This window comes from Pantherophis guttatus, chromosome 2 (assembly GCF_059756535.1).
Source record: "Pantherophis guttatus breed Tessera chromosome 2, ASM5975653v1, whole genome shotgun sequence".
NCBI classification, from domain to species: domain Eukaryota; kingdom Metazoa; phylum Chordata; class Lepidosauria; order Squamata; family Colubridae; genus Pantherophis; species Pantherophis guttatus.
The window spans coordinates 144,147,006-144,166,926 of record NC_142064.1 but is presented as its reverse complement, the minus strand read 5'-3'; the positions used below and the strand labels follow the sequence as shown (position 1 = coordinate 144,166,926).

Genomic DNA, 19,921 nt, shown 5'->3' with positions numbered 1-19,921 from the left:
TGGAAGAACTGCCTTCAAGCCTCAAATTACAAACCTGGTAACGATTACTATTACACAGGACTATACATACTTTTTCAGGGACTACTAAAAAGAGTAATCAGTTAACAGTTACCATGAAAAGTTCCTCCACCCTGCTTCTTGATGCTATATATATATATATATATATATCAAAGCAGGAATGACTGCTGAACTTGGCCCAGATTTTGGGATACACCTCAAAAGTCTAGCTTTTTATTATTCCTGTGCCATTCGTAAAAGCAGGGATGGTACAGCCTCTGTGAGAGCCAGGATCGTAGTGCAAGGTTTTCTTCAGCAAAAGCCATGCTGAACTACCATTACTAGTTAGCAGGCCAAACCTGGATCAAGACCTATGTGTCTTCATCTGTTTGATCTTTTGTCGGCTCCTGTTCAGACGCACTGGACACGTCGTCGTCTGTCTGTTCACCTGAGTGATAGAGCATCAGCGCGTGGGTCTTGTGAGTAATAGTGATGGTGCAAGGGCCTTGTGCCCAGGGTTCCCCATCCACCTGCATTGGCATCTTTGAGTTCTTCAAGATCAACTGAAATGGAAAAACAAAGGAGAAGTTAAGTCAGGATAGGGGACAACTAAGACAGTCCAGGATACTGCTTTCACACAGAACAATAATAGCAATAGCACTTAAGACTTACATACCGCTTCAGAGTGCTTTTTACAGCCCTCTCTAAGCAGTTGACAGAGTCAGCATATGGCCCCCAACAATCTGGGTCCTCATTTTACTGACCTCGGAACGATGGAAGGCAGGGTCAACCTTGAGCCGGTGTGATTTGAACTGCTGAACTGCTGGCAATCAGCAGTCAGCAGAATTAGCCTACAATACTGCATTCTAACCACTGCGCCACCACAGGTCTATGCTAAATATATTTAATATGCACTAAACAATGTATTTAATTCTCCTCTATTAATACTCCCCTATTCAGGGGAGTAACCAAACTATGGAGGAATGAACAAATCCCTTTCCCATGGTCTCTTCAGGTTTGCATCTGTTTTATAATTTAGAATTTTATGCCTTTATTACTTTATAAGCATCTTAAGGCAGTGAACAGACCTAATCTCCTTCCTTCCTCCTCCCATTTTTCCCCACAACAGCCCTGTGAGGTGAAGTAACTGGCCCCAACAGAGGCCCCTTTGTAACCAACAGAGGAAGGCAGCAAGGTGGCAGAAGAGGCTTCTGTCACCTTGCTGGAACAATGTCTAAACTCTTCTGGAGAGAGAAATAAATAAGGAGATTTTGGAGAGGAGAGAGTTGAATGAGACAATAGTCTGCTCTGAACAATAAACAAGAGAAATGACTTCATTTTAGAAAAAGCTTTAGGAAAGTATAAGCATTCAAGCAACGTTTTTGTATTGAGTATATGATTATGTCTCAGTGTGAGGTAAATATTGGTTGGACTGTTAGAGAAAGTGGACTTTCTTGGGCACCAACAGAAGAATGTACACTGTTAAGAGAAGACAGTGGGTATGTCCTTCTTTTTCTTCTTTCTGGACTAGCTTGACAAGTTTTGAGTGACATTCTAAATGAATTGGTGTTAAGATCCTGTGCTGAATATAAGATTATCTGCACTAGAAAGTCAATCAAGGCACCAAAGGGCATTATCCCCATTTGCCTCCATATCCACCAAAAATTAATTAAAAACATGTAAGCCAAACTCCAAAGTGTTTTGTCATGCGCCTGCCCCAGAGCTACAATCTCTTAATGTAATATGGAGGTTTCCTGGTTTGGTCTGTCTGTTTCCAAGAGCAATTAAACTAATGGGTGGTGAAGTCAGCCTCCATGCCCTGCCTTTTCCCCAACACATTTTCTGTTTCATTATTGGGCTCCAAATAAAAGGTTCAATCCAGAGTATGGAAAACAGCCACAGAGATATGCAACATACCCGTACTGTATGGGCCTGTCCCAACCTGACAGGATTTGCAAGCTTCACTTGAATTTGTGCACAGTGAAATGAGCCATTGACTCCAACGACTTCCAGCAGTCCATCATCATGCCTGAAGTAGGATAAGGAAAGTTTAGGATCAGTAAAAACGTCCTGGAGTTATAAGGTTATCTGATTATGCGTATCACAGCCCTGCCATAGTAAATAGCAACCCTCACCCCTCCCCAGACTGAGAAGATATGCTGAGAAACCCAAAAGGATAGGTATGGCCTAAATTTCGCTTCCCAATCCGACTTCTCAAGTCTCTACTTGCAGAAAAGTGTTTAAAAGTCAGAAAGAAAAGGAGGTAGAAAATTGAAATGATGATCTAGATCAGGGCTGTCAAACTCTCGGCCCATAGGCTGGATGCGTCATACGCTGGCCACACCCACGCCCGGTTTAGGGGAGGGGGAAAAAGTCCCGATACGTCACGTGATGCCGCCGTGACGACTTGAGTTTGACACCCCTGATCTAGATGCTATTACCTGGCAAGAAAGAAGAAGCGTGAACACCAGGCCAAGAATTGGGGATGGAACAAATTATTCTGTGGGATCCTCGGGACCTTCGGAGCTTGGGGTTGTTTTTTTGCAACTTTTTCATTACTAAACTAGGTAACTTCATCAGTGCTATCTCTTCTATTGGAACAAATTATTCCTTTTTAAGATGGCCAACTAAATGACCAACTAAAAGATCCCTGAAGGGTTTCACCCTGGCTGTCGCCTTTTCAACTTACCAATAGAAGGAACTGGCATTCCTTTAGTTTTTATGACTCTCCTGGGTTAGGGAAAGTCCTAGAATCATCCCACAAGATCCTCCATATAGCAAGTAGCTTCAGGAGCTGTACTTTGAAGCAGCTTGCGTGCTGACAGCTGAGGGGGCAGGGCTGCAATCAGTTGTTGAAGAAGCAGCCATTTTGGAATTTATTTTTCAAATGGTCAGTAAGTTCTGCCTTTCATTTCTTAAACATTTTTAAGGACTGTTATCTTTATTAAACTAAGAGAGGCTCTCTTTAGCCACAGTCTGTTATTCCTTTTTGAAGATCTGTGCCATTTTGGGTGTTTTCTTCATTGGTAAACAACAAGGAAAAAGGCTGCTAAGGCAAGCTAAAATAAGGAAGTATGAAGTATCTTTTTAAAAATACTGAGCTATACAACTATCAGATGATCCTGCTTGGATGAATCACCCCTGATACAAGGCTCTCCAAACCTTCCCAACTGTATATAATTGATATGCACTTATTACTAACCTACCTTGCTGGAGGATAAAGTTCATCCCCCATTCCTTCCCATAGCCGACAGCCACCTCCCCAGTAGGCAATATTTAGCACTATGATCCCCTCCAAACTGGGCAAGTCGATCTTCTCTCCATCCAACTCTAGCTTTAAAGATATACAACAGGGTGTTAGTAAGTTACACCTGTGAGAATGAATTCAAAATGTTAGCCATCTGGGGCAAATCAGAAGGGAACATAAAGGAAAGCGAGCAATCAGTTTGTATGGCCTCTGGGATCACCCACTGTGCTAAGCCAGAGATAATCATGATTTGGGAAGCATGTCTCCATCAAACCACTACCAATTTTGCAAACATGCAAAATAATACTAGCTTATTTGGCCAATTATTCTTTTGCTTTCCCTTGTTTTTTTTCCAACACTGCTTTTGCATTGTCAGAGGCCTGACTGGAACACTAAACAAACTGGGAAACTCCATGAAGCCTGGCCTGTTATGGAAGAGCAATTTATTTATTGACCCCATTCATACCTCATGCCAAGCCAGAAACAAACCAATCACATTTTGATTTCATATAAAGGGTGATTCTCCCATGTAATTTAAAATGAATTGATCCAGGAAAGTTTCATGTATATGGTTACAAAAGCAAAACTAAGCACAAGTGAGCATCCAAGGATTGCTGTCTAGGACAAAGAAGAATCCTTACTTAAAAAGCTACTAAACATACTTATTGATGCCCATCTGCTCAGAATGCCACTAAAGTCCTTCCATTCTTGATTTAATGTATGTAATTTCTGATTCCACCTCCTTATAAATGACAAGATATTTCTAGGGAAGAGAGGAAACAAATTAAATTTCTAGGGAAGAGAGGAAACACGGTTATCTTACCTCAATCTTTTTGTTTAGATCCTTACATTCCTGAACTAAGCAATCTTTGGTTCCATAAAAAAAATACACAGCCTACAAAACAAACAAACAAACAAACTGAGGCAGGATTTCAATGAAGGAGAAGACTGGACAGATGGCATTTTTCCCTGTTACAGAACACACCTAGTTTCCAAATTCTTTTGAAGTGCATAGAAATTTTGCATAGAAATATTTTGAAAGAGCTAACTACCATGAACAATTTTTTAAAATTCTAATGCAAAGGGATAGAAAGATCCTCTTTCTTTCTACAAGCTACTTGGTTGTATTTTTCACTCCACCCCCACCCCCCACCCACATCCCTGGCCATCTGAAACAATGCACGTCACCACTAGTGATTCTGAAAAAGACACCCCCATTTTCTGGAATTTCCTAATTATGGGACCATCCACATTCCAGTTATATAACCTTTGTGAGATATAAGACCCAAATATTTTAATCCTCACAATTCATAAACAAGTCTGGTTCACAAAATCAAAGGTTTATTGGAGATAAAATGAAGAAAAATAAAAAGCGGTGGCAAGCGCGACCTTAGACCCTTCCCAAATGGATTGAGTTCAAAGAGCACAAGAAGCAGTTTTCAAGCTACACATTTTATACTCCTACACAATGCACGCCATGCCTAAGAATCCCTCCCAACTCCCCTTTATTGTCCTAAGTCATTCTTCAAGTTGTTTTACACTTTAAAGGGTCATCTTGACATTTCCTGCCTAACAACAACTATCTTATCATGTTTACTTTTAACTTCACCTTGAGCGGATGTTCCTTTTTACTGATAATGGTTTTGCCCAAGGCGTAGGTTCCTGTCTCCAAGGGAGCTTTTAACAAGTCATCACATACTGTTTCACTGAATACAATTTGTGGTCATTTTATAATAGTAAGTGTCAACATTCTGATGCTGCCATAAAAAGGAGGAGACGAGGATTGACTTTTCACCTACTTATTTTCTCTGTAGATAATATCCCCTAGGACCGCGATGGCGAACCTATGGCATGCGTGCCATAGGTGGTCCACGGAGCCATATTGGTTGGCACACAAGCATTGCCCTAGCTCAGCTCTGGCCCGCATGCGCATGCCAGCCAGCTGATTTTTGGGCCTTCCTGGCCCACCGGAGGTCGGGAAACAGGCTGTTTCCAGCCTCTGGAGGGCCTCCAGGGGAGGAAAGGCCTGTTTTTTGGTCTCCCCAGGCTCCAGAAGCTTTCTAGGTCCCACCGGAAATCAGCAAACAGACTGTTTCCGGCCTCCAGAGGGCCTCTGGGGGGGGGAGGCCGTTTTCATCCTCCCTAGGCTCCAAGAAAGCCTCTGGAGCCTGGGGAGAGCGAAAAATGGGCCTACCGGGCCCACCGTGCCATCACATGCCAAAAGTGGGGGAGCTTGGTGGGGTCATGTGGGCATGCGCAGGGGGACGGGGTGCATTGAATTATGGGTGTGGGCACACGCACGTGAGACCCCCCTGCACTCCCCTGACTTTTGGCACACGACAACAAAAAGGTTAGCCATCACTGCCCTAGGAGATGGGATGGGAGGGGGGACATTCCTGTGGGGTGAGGTCAGAAGCTGGGGAGACTGACTTGGAAGATGGCCAATGAGAAGATGAGAATTGGGGAACGGAAAGGGAAGGGTTTGGGGGTCAGAGGGTTAGTATCGGCTACGACGAAGTCGGGGTCAGATCTGTCGTACTCAATAAATGGAATATTTCAGCAAAGATTGTTTGGGAGTGCAATTTATCGAAACCTGACAGTAAGAACATCATAGCTTTTTAATACATTACACTTTATAAAAGAGTAGCCTATTATTCATTTCCTTCATCTTTATATTACATCTTGAAGATTTCCTTCATAGTAGAACTTGTGAACTCTTATCTTCTTATGAATCAAACTGCATTGATAACAATATACAGGTAGTCCTCACTTAATGATTATCACCACTTGCAACCATATTGGGCAGGCTCCATTACAGTTTAAGTCAAGGAATACCATTGTTATGCTCCTCTCAGATGGAAATAAACTAAGAATCTCCTGAATTAGAGACAGTCATAAAAACCACAGAATCCCATCAGAGAAGATAAAGTATGCTTATGCACATCTACAAGAAGATTGGATAAGATATATTCTCCAGAATGTACAGTATTTTAGTGTAACAATCAAGACTACTGAACTAGGACTAGACTATTACTGGTAACTTTCAGCTAGTTACTTCCTCTAAATACTGTAGGGAGAAAATGGGTACAGTTTTACTATATGTATTTAGTTGACTTATTTGGATGAAGGACAGGTAAATTCAGGTAGTCCTTGAATTACAATGATTCATTTAGTGACCATTCAATGTTACAAGGACACTGAAAAAAGTGATTTATGACTGTTTTTCACAGTTATGATCGTTGCAGCACTCCCGCAGTTACATGATCAAAATCTGAATGCTTGGCTCATATTTATGATGGTTGCAATGTCCCGGGGTTATGTGATTGCAACCTTCTGATAAGCAAAGTCAATGGAGAACCCAGATTCATTTAACAACTGTGTTACTAACTTATCAACTGCAGCAATTCACGTAACAGCTGTGGCACAAAAGGGCATAAAATGGGGCAAAACTCATGTAACCGCTGTCTCACTTAGCAACGAAAAATTTTGGGCTCAGTTGTAGTTGTAAAAGTTGAGGGCTATCTGTACCAAAATTTTTGGCCCATTCAACCTACCTTGTTGATAATCCTGCTAGTAAAAAGAGATGGAGTCTTCTCACGGTGCGCATGGAAGTTTAAAGCCATGAGGGCATCTGGCCCTACCGAAAAATAGTTATTCATTGTGAATACCTGCAAAGACGGGGGGGGGGGGGGGGGGAGGGAGGGAGAGAGAGAGAGAGAGAGGGGGGGGGAGAGAGAGAGAGAGAACAACCATCAATAATCAATGCAAAACTGGAAAAGAATAAATTTTCAAAAAAATTGTAAGTTTTGCAAAACACACACACACATCAAGGAACACTATTTGGGGGTTTTTTTGTGTGTGTTTTTTTTAAAGACCTGGGACTTAAGTAATGCCATGAGGCTGATGAAGGAAGTCCAGTCGGGTCATGCAATGTTCTTTTTGAAGAATGTGTGTGGATCTGAACATTCTGTTCTGCATCCTGCTCAGCACTGCTATGGCTTACCGACATTAAAGGGAAAAAAAATATGTCTCTTTGCAGATAAGGCACAGCAGGAAGACTAGACCAAATTTTAGAACTATTCTCTAGCAGAGAGTAGGACGGTTGAGAATTACATCCCCTCTGATAAAGGGGTGGGGTGGGGTGGGGTGGGGTGGGGCATCCCTGAACTAGCAACATTCTTCTCTTCTCCTGAAATGTCACAAGTTCAGACTAACATGGATATTTCCCATTCCCAAACTGTCAATAACAAGCCTTCAGAGGAAAAAAGGTTAACGTACTTTCTTCCCTGTCAGCTGGCAGAAATAGCAGATAAGAGGGTGTCTTCCCTACCGCCTTGAAGGAGGCGGTGGTGAGGCCTCTCCTCAAGAAGCCTTCCCTGGACCCAGCAGTGTTGGCTAATTACCGTCCAGTCTCCAACCTTCGCTTTATTGCGAAGGTTGTTGAGAGTGTGGTAGCGCGACAGCTTCCTCAGTACTTGGATGAATCGGCTTATCTAGATCCGTTCCAGTCGGGCTTCAGGCCTGGATACAGCACGGAAACGGCATTGGTCGCATTGGTAGATGATCTCTGGAGGGCCCGGGACAGGGGTTGCTCCTCTGTCCTGGTCCTATTAGACCTCTCAGCAGCTTTTGATACCATCGACCATGGTATCATGCTGCACCGGTTGGAAGAGTTAGGGGTGGGGGGCACCGTGTTGCGGTGGTTCTCCTCCTTTCTCTTTGATCGGTCGCAGTCTGTGTTGACAGGGGGGCAGAGGTCGACCCCGAGGCCCCTTGTATGTGGGGTGCCACAGGGGTCGGTTCTCTCACCCCTTCTGTTCAACATTTATGTGAAGCCGCTGGGTGAGATCATCCGTGGTTTTGGGGTGAAGTATCATCAGTATGCTGATGATACTCAGCTATACATCTCCACCCCGGACCACCCCAATGATGCCCTTAAAGTGATGTCCCAGTGCCTGGAGGCTGTACGGATCTGGATGGGGAGGAACAGACTCAGGCTCAACCCATCCAAGACCGAGTGGCTGTGGTTTCCGACGTCCCGATATAGTCAATTGGTGCCATCACTGACTATTGGGGATGAGTCATTGCCCCCCACGGAGAGGGTTCGCAACTTAGGCGTCCTCTTGGACTCACGGCTGTCTTTAGAAGAACACTTGACGGCTGTGGCCGGGAGGTCTTTTTATCAGGTTCGCCTGATTCGCCAGTTGCGTCCCTTTCTGGATCGGGACTCGTTAAAAACGGTCACTCATGCCCTCGTCACTTCACGCCTGGACTACTGTAATGCTCTCTACATGGGGCTCCCCTTGAGGAGCACCCGGAGGCTCCAGCTGGTCCAGAATGCGGCCGCGCGGGTAGTTATGGGAGCAGCATGGCGCTCCCATGTGGCTCCCCTCCTGCGTGAGCTGCACTGGCTCCCTGTGGTCTTCCGGGTGCGCTTCAAGGTCTTAGTTACCACCTTTAGAGCGCTCCATGGCTTAGGACCGGGGTACTTACGAGACCGCCTTCTGCCACCAATAGCCTCTCACCGCCCAGTACGCTCCCATAGAGAGGGGCTTCTCAGGGTGCCGTCAGCCAAACAATGTCGACTGGCGGCCCCCAGGGGGAGAGCCTTTTCTGTGAGGGCACCCACCATCTGGAACGAGCTCCCCCCAGAGATACAGAAGATTCCGGATCTGCGCACTTTCCGCCGTGCCCTCAAAACATTCCTGTTTCAGCAGGCCGGCCTGGCCTAACTTTCCCTTTATATTGCTTTTTGATTTTATTTTAAACTGGGATGTCTTATATTATCTAGGACCAGAGTGTTTAGTATATTTTAATTGGTTTTTATTAACGTTTGTATTACATGTATTTCTATCGTTCGCTGTTCACCGCCCTGAGTCCCTTAGGAATAGGGCGGTATATAAATTTAATAAATTAATAAATAAATAAATAATCTACCTCTTTAGTACCTCACACTAGGATTGCTCTAAATTTAACCCAGTTCTCCTGAATATGCATACTTGCTTAAGAATCTTGCTGGATCCAAGAATCCAAGAATCCCAGAATCTAGCAGGTGCAAGTGGATCACCAGAAGTTACCCACCTACCCATAGAGGATCAGGTTCTTATATTATGGCATTTTAATCACTATACAAAAACATTTCCAAGCCTTACCTTCAATTTTCTTAAGTTGTAGTATCCTTTGTTTATTACCTGAACCTTCCACCTAAGAGAGAATACACAGATTGGCATCTTACATGGCAAAACAAGCAGAAAACAAAGAGCTAGCAATGGCATCCTGAATAAGTTGCAATGATTTTTAGGGCCAATGACAATTGTTGAACAATTTTTTCCAAAACATTTTGAGGACTTCCTGGGTTCATTTTGTGACTACCTGGGAGTGGCAGGCCCTAATAGTTGTCACTTGAATGGGCTGATCTAGTGACAAATGTTTATCTTGGTGGGCACACCTTGCCATATAACCCCTTTCATCAGAAGGCAAAACTGCAAAGATTGTTCCTTGTTCCTTTTCTAGCTTCTCAAGATGTTTGCTTCAATTCTTAGAATAACATTGTCTTTTTATGGGGATGTGGGTACTTTTCTATATTTTTATTTTTTGAAAAATACCTATCTGAAGCCCAGAGGAATTCTTGTAAGCGAAGATGGTGCTGAAAATTGTTGTGTGGTTTTAAAAGATGTTGGCTTTTAATGTATTTAAATGTAGAACCTAAAATATTAATTAAAGTCAGGTGAGGCAGGAAGACCAGCAGCTGTGAATGGAGATGACCATGGGCATCTTAGTAAACTAGGTGCCACACACCGCCTACTTATGTACAATACTATCCTTTAATTTTTGTTCATTAAGAATGGATTAGCTAGCATAATGTTGCTTTTTGTCTCAGAGATCCCTGAAAATAATTCCACCTTGACTGTCGGGGTTATAAACACAGACTTGGAGGAAACATTATTAAGCAGGAAATGGAAAGCTTTGGTAGGTCACAGACCAAGCTGTCTTAGACTCAACTGGCAGAATCCCAAATGTCCTGCATGATAAAAAAAACCCACCAAGGGGATTTTTTAAATTTATTTTGTGCTTATATATAACATGGTATATATGGCCTAAAACAATATTAGAAACAGAATCATCAATGCAAGAAATGTTCTAATGCCAGCGCAACTATAATGTAAACCTGTATTTAATGAGAAAGAAAGTTCTTCCAGCTTCATAAAGAACCACGCGAAAGCCTGTTCTAAATTTCAAGAGATTGGATTCCAGATCCAATTCAAGGAAGATCAAGGAAGGCAGGAGCTGGAATTTGAGAGAGATTTTGCTTTCAAACACTCACCTGTCCAACCGGATTTCATCTGCATCCATAATGTTATGTAGAATCTGCTCCACTGGAACTTCCCCGGCATAGCCAGCGCCCCAGCCGAGGGTATTTGATAGATCATTACCTGTGCCAAGGGGTAAAATTGCAACCCGAGGGACATACCTTTCCTGTCCCTGTGAAGTAGAAACATTAATTCGGGGTTAAGAGTTGAGATTTTATATGCCTGGCTGCCTAACATCTTTGATCCTTGAAATTTCAGAGACAGCTTGAATTGCCACTAATTGCAATTCTGCTTCAAGGATTCTTCCTTAACAGCATGGCTGGGCTTCTAAGGAAAACTATATACCTAATAATATTTGCAAAGCTTGGTGAGGCTTCAGCCTAAAGAGGAACCCGAAAAAAAATTATATTTGACTTTTATCCCACTTTTATACTTTGTAAGTAACTCAAGGTGGCAAACATATCTGATACTACTTTCTCGTCCTATGTTTGCCACAACAGCCTCAGGCTGGGATGAAAAAGAGTGACAGGTCCAAAGTCACCCAGCTAGCTTTTGTGCCTAAAGCGTTTCCCAATTTTTAAGCCAGGATCTTAACCATTAGAACAAACTGGCTCTTAGAAGCAACCCTTTTGCATTAATATTTGGTTTAAGGACAAGGTTTTTCTTGGCTGAACATATCACTTGGGGTGGAAACCCATGTTGTAATCTCAATTCTGGGTGTGTGATGAATCAGCACTTAAAGACTCTGCGCTTGTCATCTGGAAAGTGGATAGCCTGGATTCAAGACCTGAGCACCACACAATAGGGTGAGCTCCTGATCCTGCCCACATAGCAGTTCAAAAGCATGCAAATGCGAGTAGATTAATAGGTACCACTTTGGTGGAAAGGTAATAGTGTTCCATGCACCTTTGGAGTATAGTCATGCTGGACACAAGACCATGGAAAAAGTCTTCAGACAACGTTGGCTCCCTCAGCCAAGAAACGATGATGAGCACTGTGCCCAAGAGTCGGAGATGACTGCACAGGGAAACCTTTACCTTTATACTCCATTTTAATTTTCAGGAAATTAGCATACTTTAAATAGTAAATTTTAAAAAATTGTCTGACACAGAAAAGAGGACAGAACATCTTGTAGAAAAAGTATGCTTCAAAACACACATTTCAGTCATGGGGGGAAATGGATTTTTATGGTAAAGCTATTATATTGCTGCATTATCCTGACAATATTGTACTGGAAGAGATGTAATGCATTGGCAAAGAAGCAAATCTGTGAATAACTAAGAAGAACAGGGGTTGCCAAGGTATTCTGAAACACCATACCTTTATTTTCATGCCATCAATTGCATCCAGGACCCAACCCACCGTGCCATCTCCACCACAAACAAGGACTCTGGCAGAATTGCTAGGTAGCCAGGTGCAAAGCTGGAGTGCTTTTGCTGGAGCTGTTTTGGTTAGGTCAAATACCTAAAAATACATTTTAAAAAATATTTAACTATATGACACTGTAAAAAGCATTTTTTTCAGATTAAATAAATTTCTACAAATATAGGTTCTGATTAATCTAATCTAACCTAACCTAACTTAACCTAACCTAAAAAATTTAGACAGTGCCCATCTCACTACCAAGTGACTCTGGCCACAAGCCATAAAACCATATAAAAGAGACACACTTTAGTTAAAAACAGAATTAAAAAGGAAGAACAAAATAAGAACAGGGTTAAAAGAGAAGTAAAAAAGTGGAGGGGGATTCTCAAGCCACCAACCACCCCCAGAGTTGTGCATCACTCTCTGATCCCCACACCATCTGGCAGAAGGCGAGACTGGGGGCCAGCCTCACCTCTGGGGACAAGATAGCCCATTAGGTTAAATGAGGCCTATTCATCTAAGCCATGATCTATCTATATGACCTTAAAAATGACAGAGGAAAATTATTTTTGTTCTATGAATTATTCTTTGCAGTCTTGTGCCATTTGTTTAAATCTTGTGAGCAACAGGGCTGGTCACCATGTAGTCTCCAAAACAATTGGAAAAACATTTTTCAAATGATATGGCATATTTGCAAGGTATCATTGTACTGCACATGTAAAATGATAACTAATGGTCACTATATTTATTTATTTAGAACATTTATATATCTGCGGAATTCATTCTTGGTGTCTCCAGGCGGCTTACAGAAATAAAACTCCAAACACAAACTCCAATCAATATAACCTTAGCCCCTTGCAACAACAATTAAATAAACCACTTTATTTATTTATTTATTTATTTATTTATTTATTTATTTATTTATTTATTTATTTGTTTAAATTTCTATACCGCCCTTCTCCAATGTAGGACTCAGGGCAGTGAACAGCCAAAGTAAAAACAAGACATACAAACAAAACATACAAAAACTAAAAAACTGTTTAAAAATAATTAAATAGTTAGGCCGTAATTAAAACCATTCCAATTTAAAATCAGTTTAAAATTTGACTTGATCGGATCTATATCATTCTGGGGTCCCTAAGCCCGCTGGCAAAAACTATTCTCTTCAGGGCCTTTTGAAAGAGCACTAAGTATCAAGTACAGGAAGTCCTCAGCTTACAAAAGTTCATTTAGTGACCGTTTGAAGTTACAACGGCACTGAAAAAAAAGTGATTTGTTACAGCTTTTCACACTTACGACTCTTGCCGTATCCCGGTGATCAAAATTTAGAGGCTTGGCAACTGGCTCATATTTATGATGGTTGCAGTGTCCCAAGGTCATGTGATCACCTTTTACCACCTTCTGACAAACAAATTTAAATGGGGAAGCCAGATTCGCTTAACAACTTGTTACTAACTTAAGAATTGCAGCAATTCACTTAACAACTGTAACAAGAAAGGTCGTAAAATGGGGGCAAAATTCACTTAACTGTCTCGCTTAGCAACAGAAATTTTGGAATCAATTGTGGTCGTAAGCCGAGGACTGTATACTAGGGATGTGCATGGAATGTGGTTAATCCAGGCAGAAATGATTTGGGGGGGGGGTGGAGTGTGGAGAATGGGAAAACGTCAAGCAGTTTTCTTGGCAATGACTTGTGTCAACATCTGTAGCAGCAATAGCTGTCAAGGAGAAACAAGAAAAAAGGAATGGGAACATGCAGCAAAAATCAGGAGGCAGTTGGGCCAGAGAAGGAAGCCTGATCAGAGAGGGAGGAAGGAACAGAAGGGCTGGCCAGTGGGATCAGGATTGGGCAGCAGAGAGCTAAGGGAGGGAAAAAGAAAGGAAGGTGGGTGGGCAGATGGCTGGCTGAGCACCTTATAGGCTGGCTGGGGAGTTCTGGGAGTTGAAGCCCACATATTTTAAAGTTGTTAAGAGTTGAGAAACCCTGCTGAACAGTATCATGCTCATGTCTATACTGCAATGTTATGCATGTTTCTTCAGTTGAATCCATCTTGATCACAGTGATAATAATTCCTTAGGGAGTTTTCAAGTTTCTAACCCTATTTAACCCCCCCCCCCCAAACTTAAAGATGTCTTAAGTTATGTTTAATTTCTCATTTAAGCAACAAATCTACCTCATCTTCAGTTTCATTGTATCAATACAATTACCTGAATTGGATTTAATAAGATCTTGAACTGCCCTATCAGCGTTTCCCCCATATTGTTTCCACTCCGAGTATTGAGCAGAATTATTACTGGGGTCCAATTTTCCCCATAAGACTCAGATAGCTGCAAAAAAGAAAAACGCAGAAGCAAGCTAGTTATATCTGTATTGTCACAAAACAGCATCACCCTCTTATTTTTTCCTCATGCTGTTGAGAAATTAACTCTTAAATTGTAAAAGAGAAAATGTACTCTTGCAAATTACTTAAAGAAAAATAAATTGCTTTATAATTTGTAAGAAATACCAATTTTCCTGTTCAATGTAAGACTAAACCATGATTTACATATATAATTTATTCTGATTTTCATATGATTGCCATTTTGAAATAGTCAACAGAACCTACACAGCCTGTTAGAATTCAAATATATAATGAAACCTTTCTATGCACCCAATGGTTATGTTTGTCCTGGTAGTGCTTAATATAGAGGTACAGAAAAATTAATATCCACAATAGTTGTTAGAGCCTATGCTTAGATTGCAAAACTGATCTGGGTAAGTCTTTTAAACCAGAAGCAAGCTAACTTATGTGCAATTTACACAGAGATTGAAATATAAGATAGAACTTGTTGAAGCAGCCAAATAGATACCTTAAAGGCTGGCTTTTCTTTGATAGAGTTATAGTAAAATTAACCTTTACCATTTTTGCCAATTAACAAGTGGCAACATTTATTTTGTTCCTTGATCTTACTATAGGATGCATTTTTTCCCCAGTCATTTCAGGAGCAGCTCAGTAAAGCTATAACCTACTAACCTGCATTTTACTATCTGTTATTGGGGTATTACAGTATTTGCCACATGCTTGTATCAGAGGGATATTTTAGTACGCTATTAATCAACTATTAACCTCCTATTAAGAAGTGCAAGTGTCCTGTTTTATAACATACATATAAATTATATATTAACTCAATCTTCAAATGTAACATTAAAAAAGCACAATTAAGATATAGATTTTCAACAGAGCAACCCAGTCTATGAAACATAAAGTATGGATAATAAAAGCAGTTTTCACTATCATAAAGACAATGCTTTGTGAACTTTTCTGGAGAAGCTATTTCATATCAAGTTGCCAACAAGCCCTTTATGTAAGTTATATATTGTATTGATGCAAGGGCTTCTTTCTTTCAATTTCTCTTCTTTTATGATTTTTCTCAGTGAACTACAGAATTAATCCAACACACGTATCCTATTTCTCCTCTTTGTTTTGCTGACTCAGCTCACAGCATGCAAGACCAAATCCACGCCGCCCCCCCCGCCCCCCCCCCCCCCCCCATGATTCTGAGCTCCTGGAAACAGACATCAGCTGGAGAACAAACACTGTAGCACTGACCTTGTAGTCATTCATGTGTTTACTTTTACGCATCTGACAGACTTTGAGCAAGTAAATTGGGGGGATAATGAGGTTGCGAAACTCTCCCAATTCACACTTCCCATTCTTCAAAGAATTCTGCATACAGTCATCATGTACAGTTTGCTGGCACCAAATACACCTGAAAGAAGAACAGTCAGAACAACATTCACAGCAAAGAAAGACTGGTTCCATTCTATTATTGGATGCTTACAGAAACAATATCATTTTTGAGGGACTTAACAAAAAATGGTACAATCACTCAACCTCTGAATTAAAGCACATCAACTCTACTCTTTCCTTATTAGTTTCAGATGGATGTTGCTGAAAACAAGTCTCTCTTCCATCTATCCTCACTTTTCCAGCAACTTTGCATTATTGCCAACATTGTTTCAGTGTTCGTCTGCGAATGGCAAATCTAAAGTTTTGTGAGACTTTTTATTTAGGAGACTAGGAAAAGATCATTGAATCAATAAAAGGATTTTTTATATATATCATTCTATATAACCAAATAAAATACTCTCTGAGTTTAGTAAAGCCAAACCCAAGCATTAATACCACAGAGCAGAAAAGGAACAAAAAGAAAGGACTTCGACAACAGCTTGTTCTGACCAAGCATAAATTAATTTATCAATAGTCATGTAGGTCATTTTTAATAAAGGGAAGCTTGGCTTAAAACAAAACCAAAAAAATAAATAAATGGTGGGTTGGCACTATCACTTCAGACCCATTTTAGGAAAAAAGGATTAAAAGTCCAAGAGAAATAATTCCCATAAGCAGCCTCAATATCTTCCAAGCAACAGATGGACAATACATGCTCTATCAAATAAACATGGATCTGTTGGAGGCTTAGTTTATTTCGAAAATCCAAAAAAGGAGCCAGTTAGTCATTGAAAGAGAAAATAACATTTATAATTGTTCATATATATTATTTTGAATGTCACTGGACAATGTTTTGGACAATATTCTAATAAAAAATACTTTCCCCCTGCAGGGTTGAATAAGCTAAACCACATCTGTTTGAGTCTGAAAAAACACCAGATGCATTTTTGTCTTTTAAAAGAGAGTAATACAGGATAATCAACCATCAAATGAAGGCAAAAGGTCTTAAGATAAGAATGGGCAGAAGGTAGTTTTCAACAGCCAACACGATACTCAAATTCTGTACAAAAATAACAAATGAATTAGTAATGGATAATTAAAATAAGATTTATTAAAATAGAGATCAGTTCTGCTATATATTCACAGATAGAATTGATATACTATTGAAAAAGAATACCTTTCATATTGCATTATGACATTGAATGTAATTTTAGTTTTTTAAAAGCTTCATGGTCACAATGTGGAAAAATAGTCCTCAATTATACCAAGAAAGAAAAAGACACAGTATCCTCTGGTCCTTTGAAGTGAGGAAGAGTTACAGAAGCACCCCCCCCACCCCCCCACCCCCGATCAACCTATCTTCAGGGATATTGTGACTATAACATCCAAAATTCCCAGCAAATATTGATGACGTCTGTTAACTCTGATACTGGTTCTTAATGAAATACAACAGAGGTTTTATAAATAAAGCAAGATGCAGTTGCAATACATGTGAAGGGCCCCAAGTTGAGGAAGGCTGAGCAATAGTGTAAAACAAGTAGCGAGTGAAGATGTGTACAAAGTAGATGCTTGTGAAAAACATTCCAGCAACTTTACATAAAAAGTGGTAGCCACATGCTAAATTAAGATTAATATATTCAGAGAACAAACAGGTTTCCTTTTTCCTTTCTTGGAATGCAAAAGGTTTCTTACTGATTGTATTTAATCTACTACATTCTTTTCATTTGTTTTTCAAATGTGAATATCTACAAAATATGGTTCTTTAAAAAAAAATAATAAAGGGAAATTTCTACCCAATAAGACTTGAGATGCTATTTAGAAATCCAAATGGCTTTTGCCCTCAGGAGCAACTCCAGGAAATATTAAGGATATGTGACTCAACCCCTTGTGGCTCTTTTTATACCACGATTTTTGCAAAGTAGAACTGCATTGTACTTATCTCCCAAAGCTTGTTTCCAGTGAAAACTCTGTTAAGCATCATCAGAGGTAGCTTTAGCAAAATCCTGTCCTATCCTTGAGTCCCAGGAAATTGCAAACCAAGAAGCATTCAATAATTCAATTCTATGAAAAGCATATGCAAAAAACTCCCCAATGAAAAGATGCCATCCATAATTAAAAAGCGACCATTTAAACAAACTTGCATAAAAAACAACGTAATGATCAAGTCCCAGAAATTTAAAGAGGATAAATAAGGAAGTGACATCACTGTGCTATTTCCTCTACCACTGCCCCCATATTTAAATCTGCAGCATTACCTGTAATCACAGAGCTTGGGTTGTGTACCACATTGTAGTTTGCACACCACACAGTAGCTACACAGTGGAACATTGCCTCGGATCCAATGGTGCATCATAGAAGCCGATCTCCCATCTTGGCTTCTTGGCACAATTTCCTTGCATAGGAAATAACCATCAGCTTTCTTCAGGCATTCTTCATCAACACACAGCCCGCAGCAGTTGCAGAAAGCTCCCTGGATAATATGCTGAGTGCAGACACAGCAATAGGTAGGCTGGCTAAAGAAATCTATATCTTGCCAATCATGCTTGCTTTTATGTAAGATATCCTGCAGAAGTCCTTGCCTCCGAGATCGCCGAAAACTGCACCACAAGGTGATCATGACTGGTACCATCACTGAACACAGAGTCCAGAAGGCCAAACTCCATTCTGGAAGGAATCCTGAAGATGATTTAGATCTGCTTTCAGCCTCTTCCATCTTCTATTAATTTACTGTCATTCTAGATAATTAATTCAATCATGTCAGGTAACACTAATTTGTAGGCCTAAAATAGTCTTTACTGTTATTACCTCATTAATTGGCCCAGTATAAAAATTACCAAGTGTGTTCATTTCAATTATCTTAATTATCCTATCACTGTATATCAAGAAATAGTTTTTCCTTAAATCAGATGAATCCTTTATCCTCAAACGAAGAATTGATAGCCTCTCTAGACCAATAATTTACTCCTTTATCCACACTTTATTGCACAATGTCAATTTATTTTTCACAGTAACAACAGTATTCACTTATCGGCTACAACCAATGTGTTTCCCATCTTATTAAATAAACAAACAGCAACAACAAACTCAGGCCAACCCCCAACTCAAACTGCAACCACCTCAGCTAAAAAAAAAACACCACATTTTTCTCCTTGCTTCTAACAATGCTATCTTGTTTCTTTCCCTCTTTGTTCAACACAGTGCTAACAACATTTCTTATTCCTGACCATCAAAGACCAATCATTTGTTAAAGGGGACCCATTCAGCAATTCCATTATATACACATATGCATAGCATACTCACAACCGGGATGAAACAGAGCTTGATTTCCCTCTCATTTCCAATGTCAGTCCCTGCATCCCTGAGTCAGACAGTTGCAGCAGCTCCAGAACAAGTCACCTGAAACAGAGGAAAATGAAGAAAACCTCTTTTTAAAACGGTCACCTTTCATTCATTCAGCCGGAGTTCCTCCTCCTATCTCTAGCCTTCGCTGCTGGCAGCCTGTATTCATTTCCTTCGTTCATGTCCATGTCCATATTCATACCTGCTATCTTGTACATGTTTGACAAACTAATAAATAAAATGAAAATAAAAAGTGTCTAGGAAAGCAGATCACTTTAAACCAATCGGAATTTTAAAATTCTCCTTTATAACAAGCGTTATAAAGCAACCACCCTGGGAGGCAATTACCCTGCTGGACGTAGGATGGATTCTATTCTTAACCCCTGCACTGGAAGGCAGAGCCAAGGATCCCATCGACTGCCGAAGATGATGGAAGTTGTAGTCCATCTTATAAAAAAAGGGCGGGGAAGACTGTTCTAAGGAGCTGCAACTGCTCCCGGGACATCCTCTTCCCATCCCTCAGCCCCAGTCCGAGACGTCTCCAGTCCCTCCTCCACCTCCCCTACCTGGTGCCCGCAGAAAAACAATAGCACTCAGCCGGCATAGGAGTGGGCGACGGCGGCGGAAACGGAAGAGGCGGGAGCCAGAGGTCACTCAACGGAGAGGAGGGAGGGGGAGGAGGAGGAAGAGGATCGGAAGGGAGGGAGGGTGCTGATGTGGGTTGCTAGGAGACGAGTCAGCCACTCACCAAAAGCGCTAGAATAGATGCAAGATGCTGGGGAGGGGGGAATTTACAGGATTGGGAAGAACAATAATGGGGAAGGGAGAAATCGCTTTGCTTGACTGGGAAATAAGCTGTGGAGACTGGGTGTGACACTCTTTGAGCTTCATGGCTTATTTATTTATTCATTCATTCATTCATTCATTCATTCATTCATTCATTCATTCATTCA

General features: G+C 40.9%; 1 protein-coding gene across 3 annotated transcripts; it reads right to left on the bottom strand.

Moving 5' to 3' along the window:
- Nucleotides 1–201: 201 nt before the first annotated feature.
- On the bottom strand, nucleotides 202–19,627 carry DGKE (diacylglycerol kinase epsilon). 3 transcript variants are annotated; one of them, XM_087886946.1, is made up of 13 exons: nucleotides 19,535–19,627; nucleotides 18,930–19,025; nucleotides 17,885–18,364; nucleotides 15,510–15,669; nucleotides 14,128–14,247; nucleotides 11,875–12,018; nucleotides 10,569–10,726; nucleotides 9,397–9,448; nucleotides 6,799–6,912; nucleotides 4,068–4,139; nucleotides 3,204–3,331; nucleotides 1,915–2,026; nucleotides 202–560 (listed from the first exon to the last, which is right to left on the bottom strand). In XM_087886946.1, exons 3-13 carry the CDS (start codon nucleotides 18,340–18,342, stop codon nucleotides 369–371), a joined length of 1,710 nt encoding a protein of 569 aa, XP_087743072.1. In that variant the 5' UTR covers nucleotides 18,343–18,364; nucleotides 18,930–19,025; nucleotides 19,535–19,627; the 3' UTR covers nucleotides 202–368. The 3 variants fall into 3 exon arrangements, with proteins under 3 accessions (XP_087743072.1, XP_087743073.1, XP_034268383.2); XM_087886947.1 differs by having other exon boundaries at nucleotides 17,885–18,305; nucleotides 19,535–19,606; XM_034412492.3 differs by having other exon boundaries at nucleotides 19,317–19,591.
- Nucleotides 19,628–19,921: the final 294 nt, after the last annotated feature.

Bases quoted from the DNA above. Each gene is read 5' to 3' on its own strand.
- DGKE (XM_087886946.1), bottom strand. From the start codon at position 18,342: ATGGAAGAGGCTGAAAGCAGATCTAAATCATCTTCAGGATTCCTTCCA. The intron at 14,248-15,509 runs GTCAGTGCTACA...TCTTTTTTGCAG, and splicing joins AACACATGAATGACTACAAG to CTATCTGAGTCTTATGGGGA. The intron at 2,027-3,203 runs GTAGGTTAGTAA...ATCCTACTTCAG, and splicing joins GAACTTTATCCTCCAGCAAG to GCATGATGATGGACTGCTGG.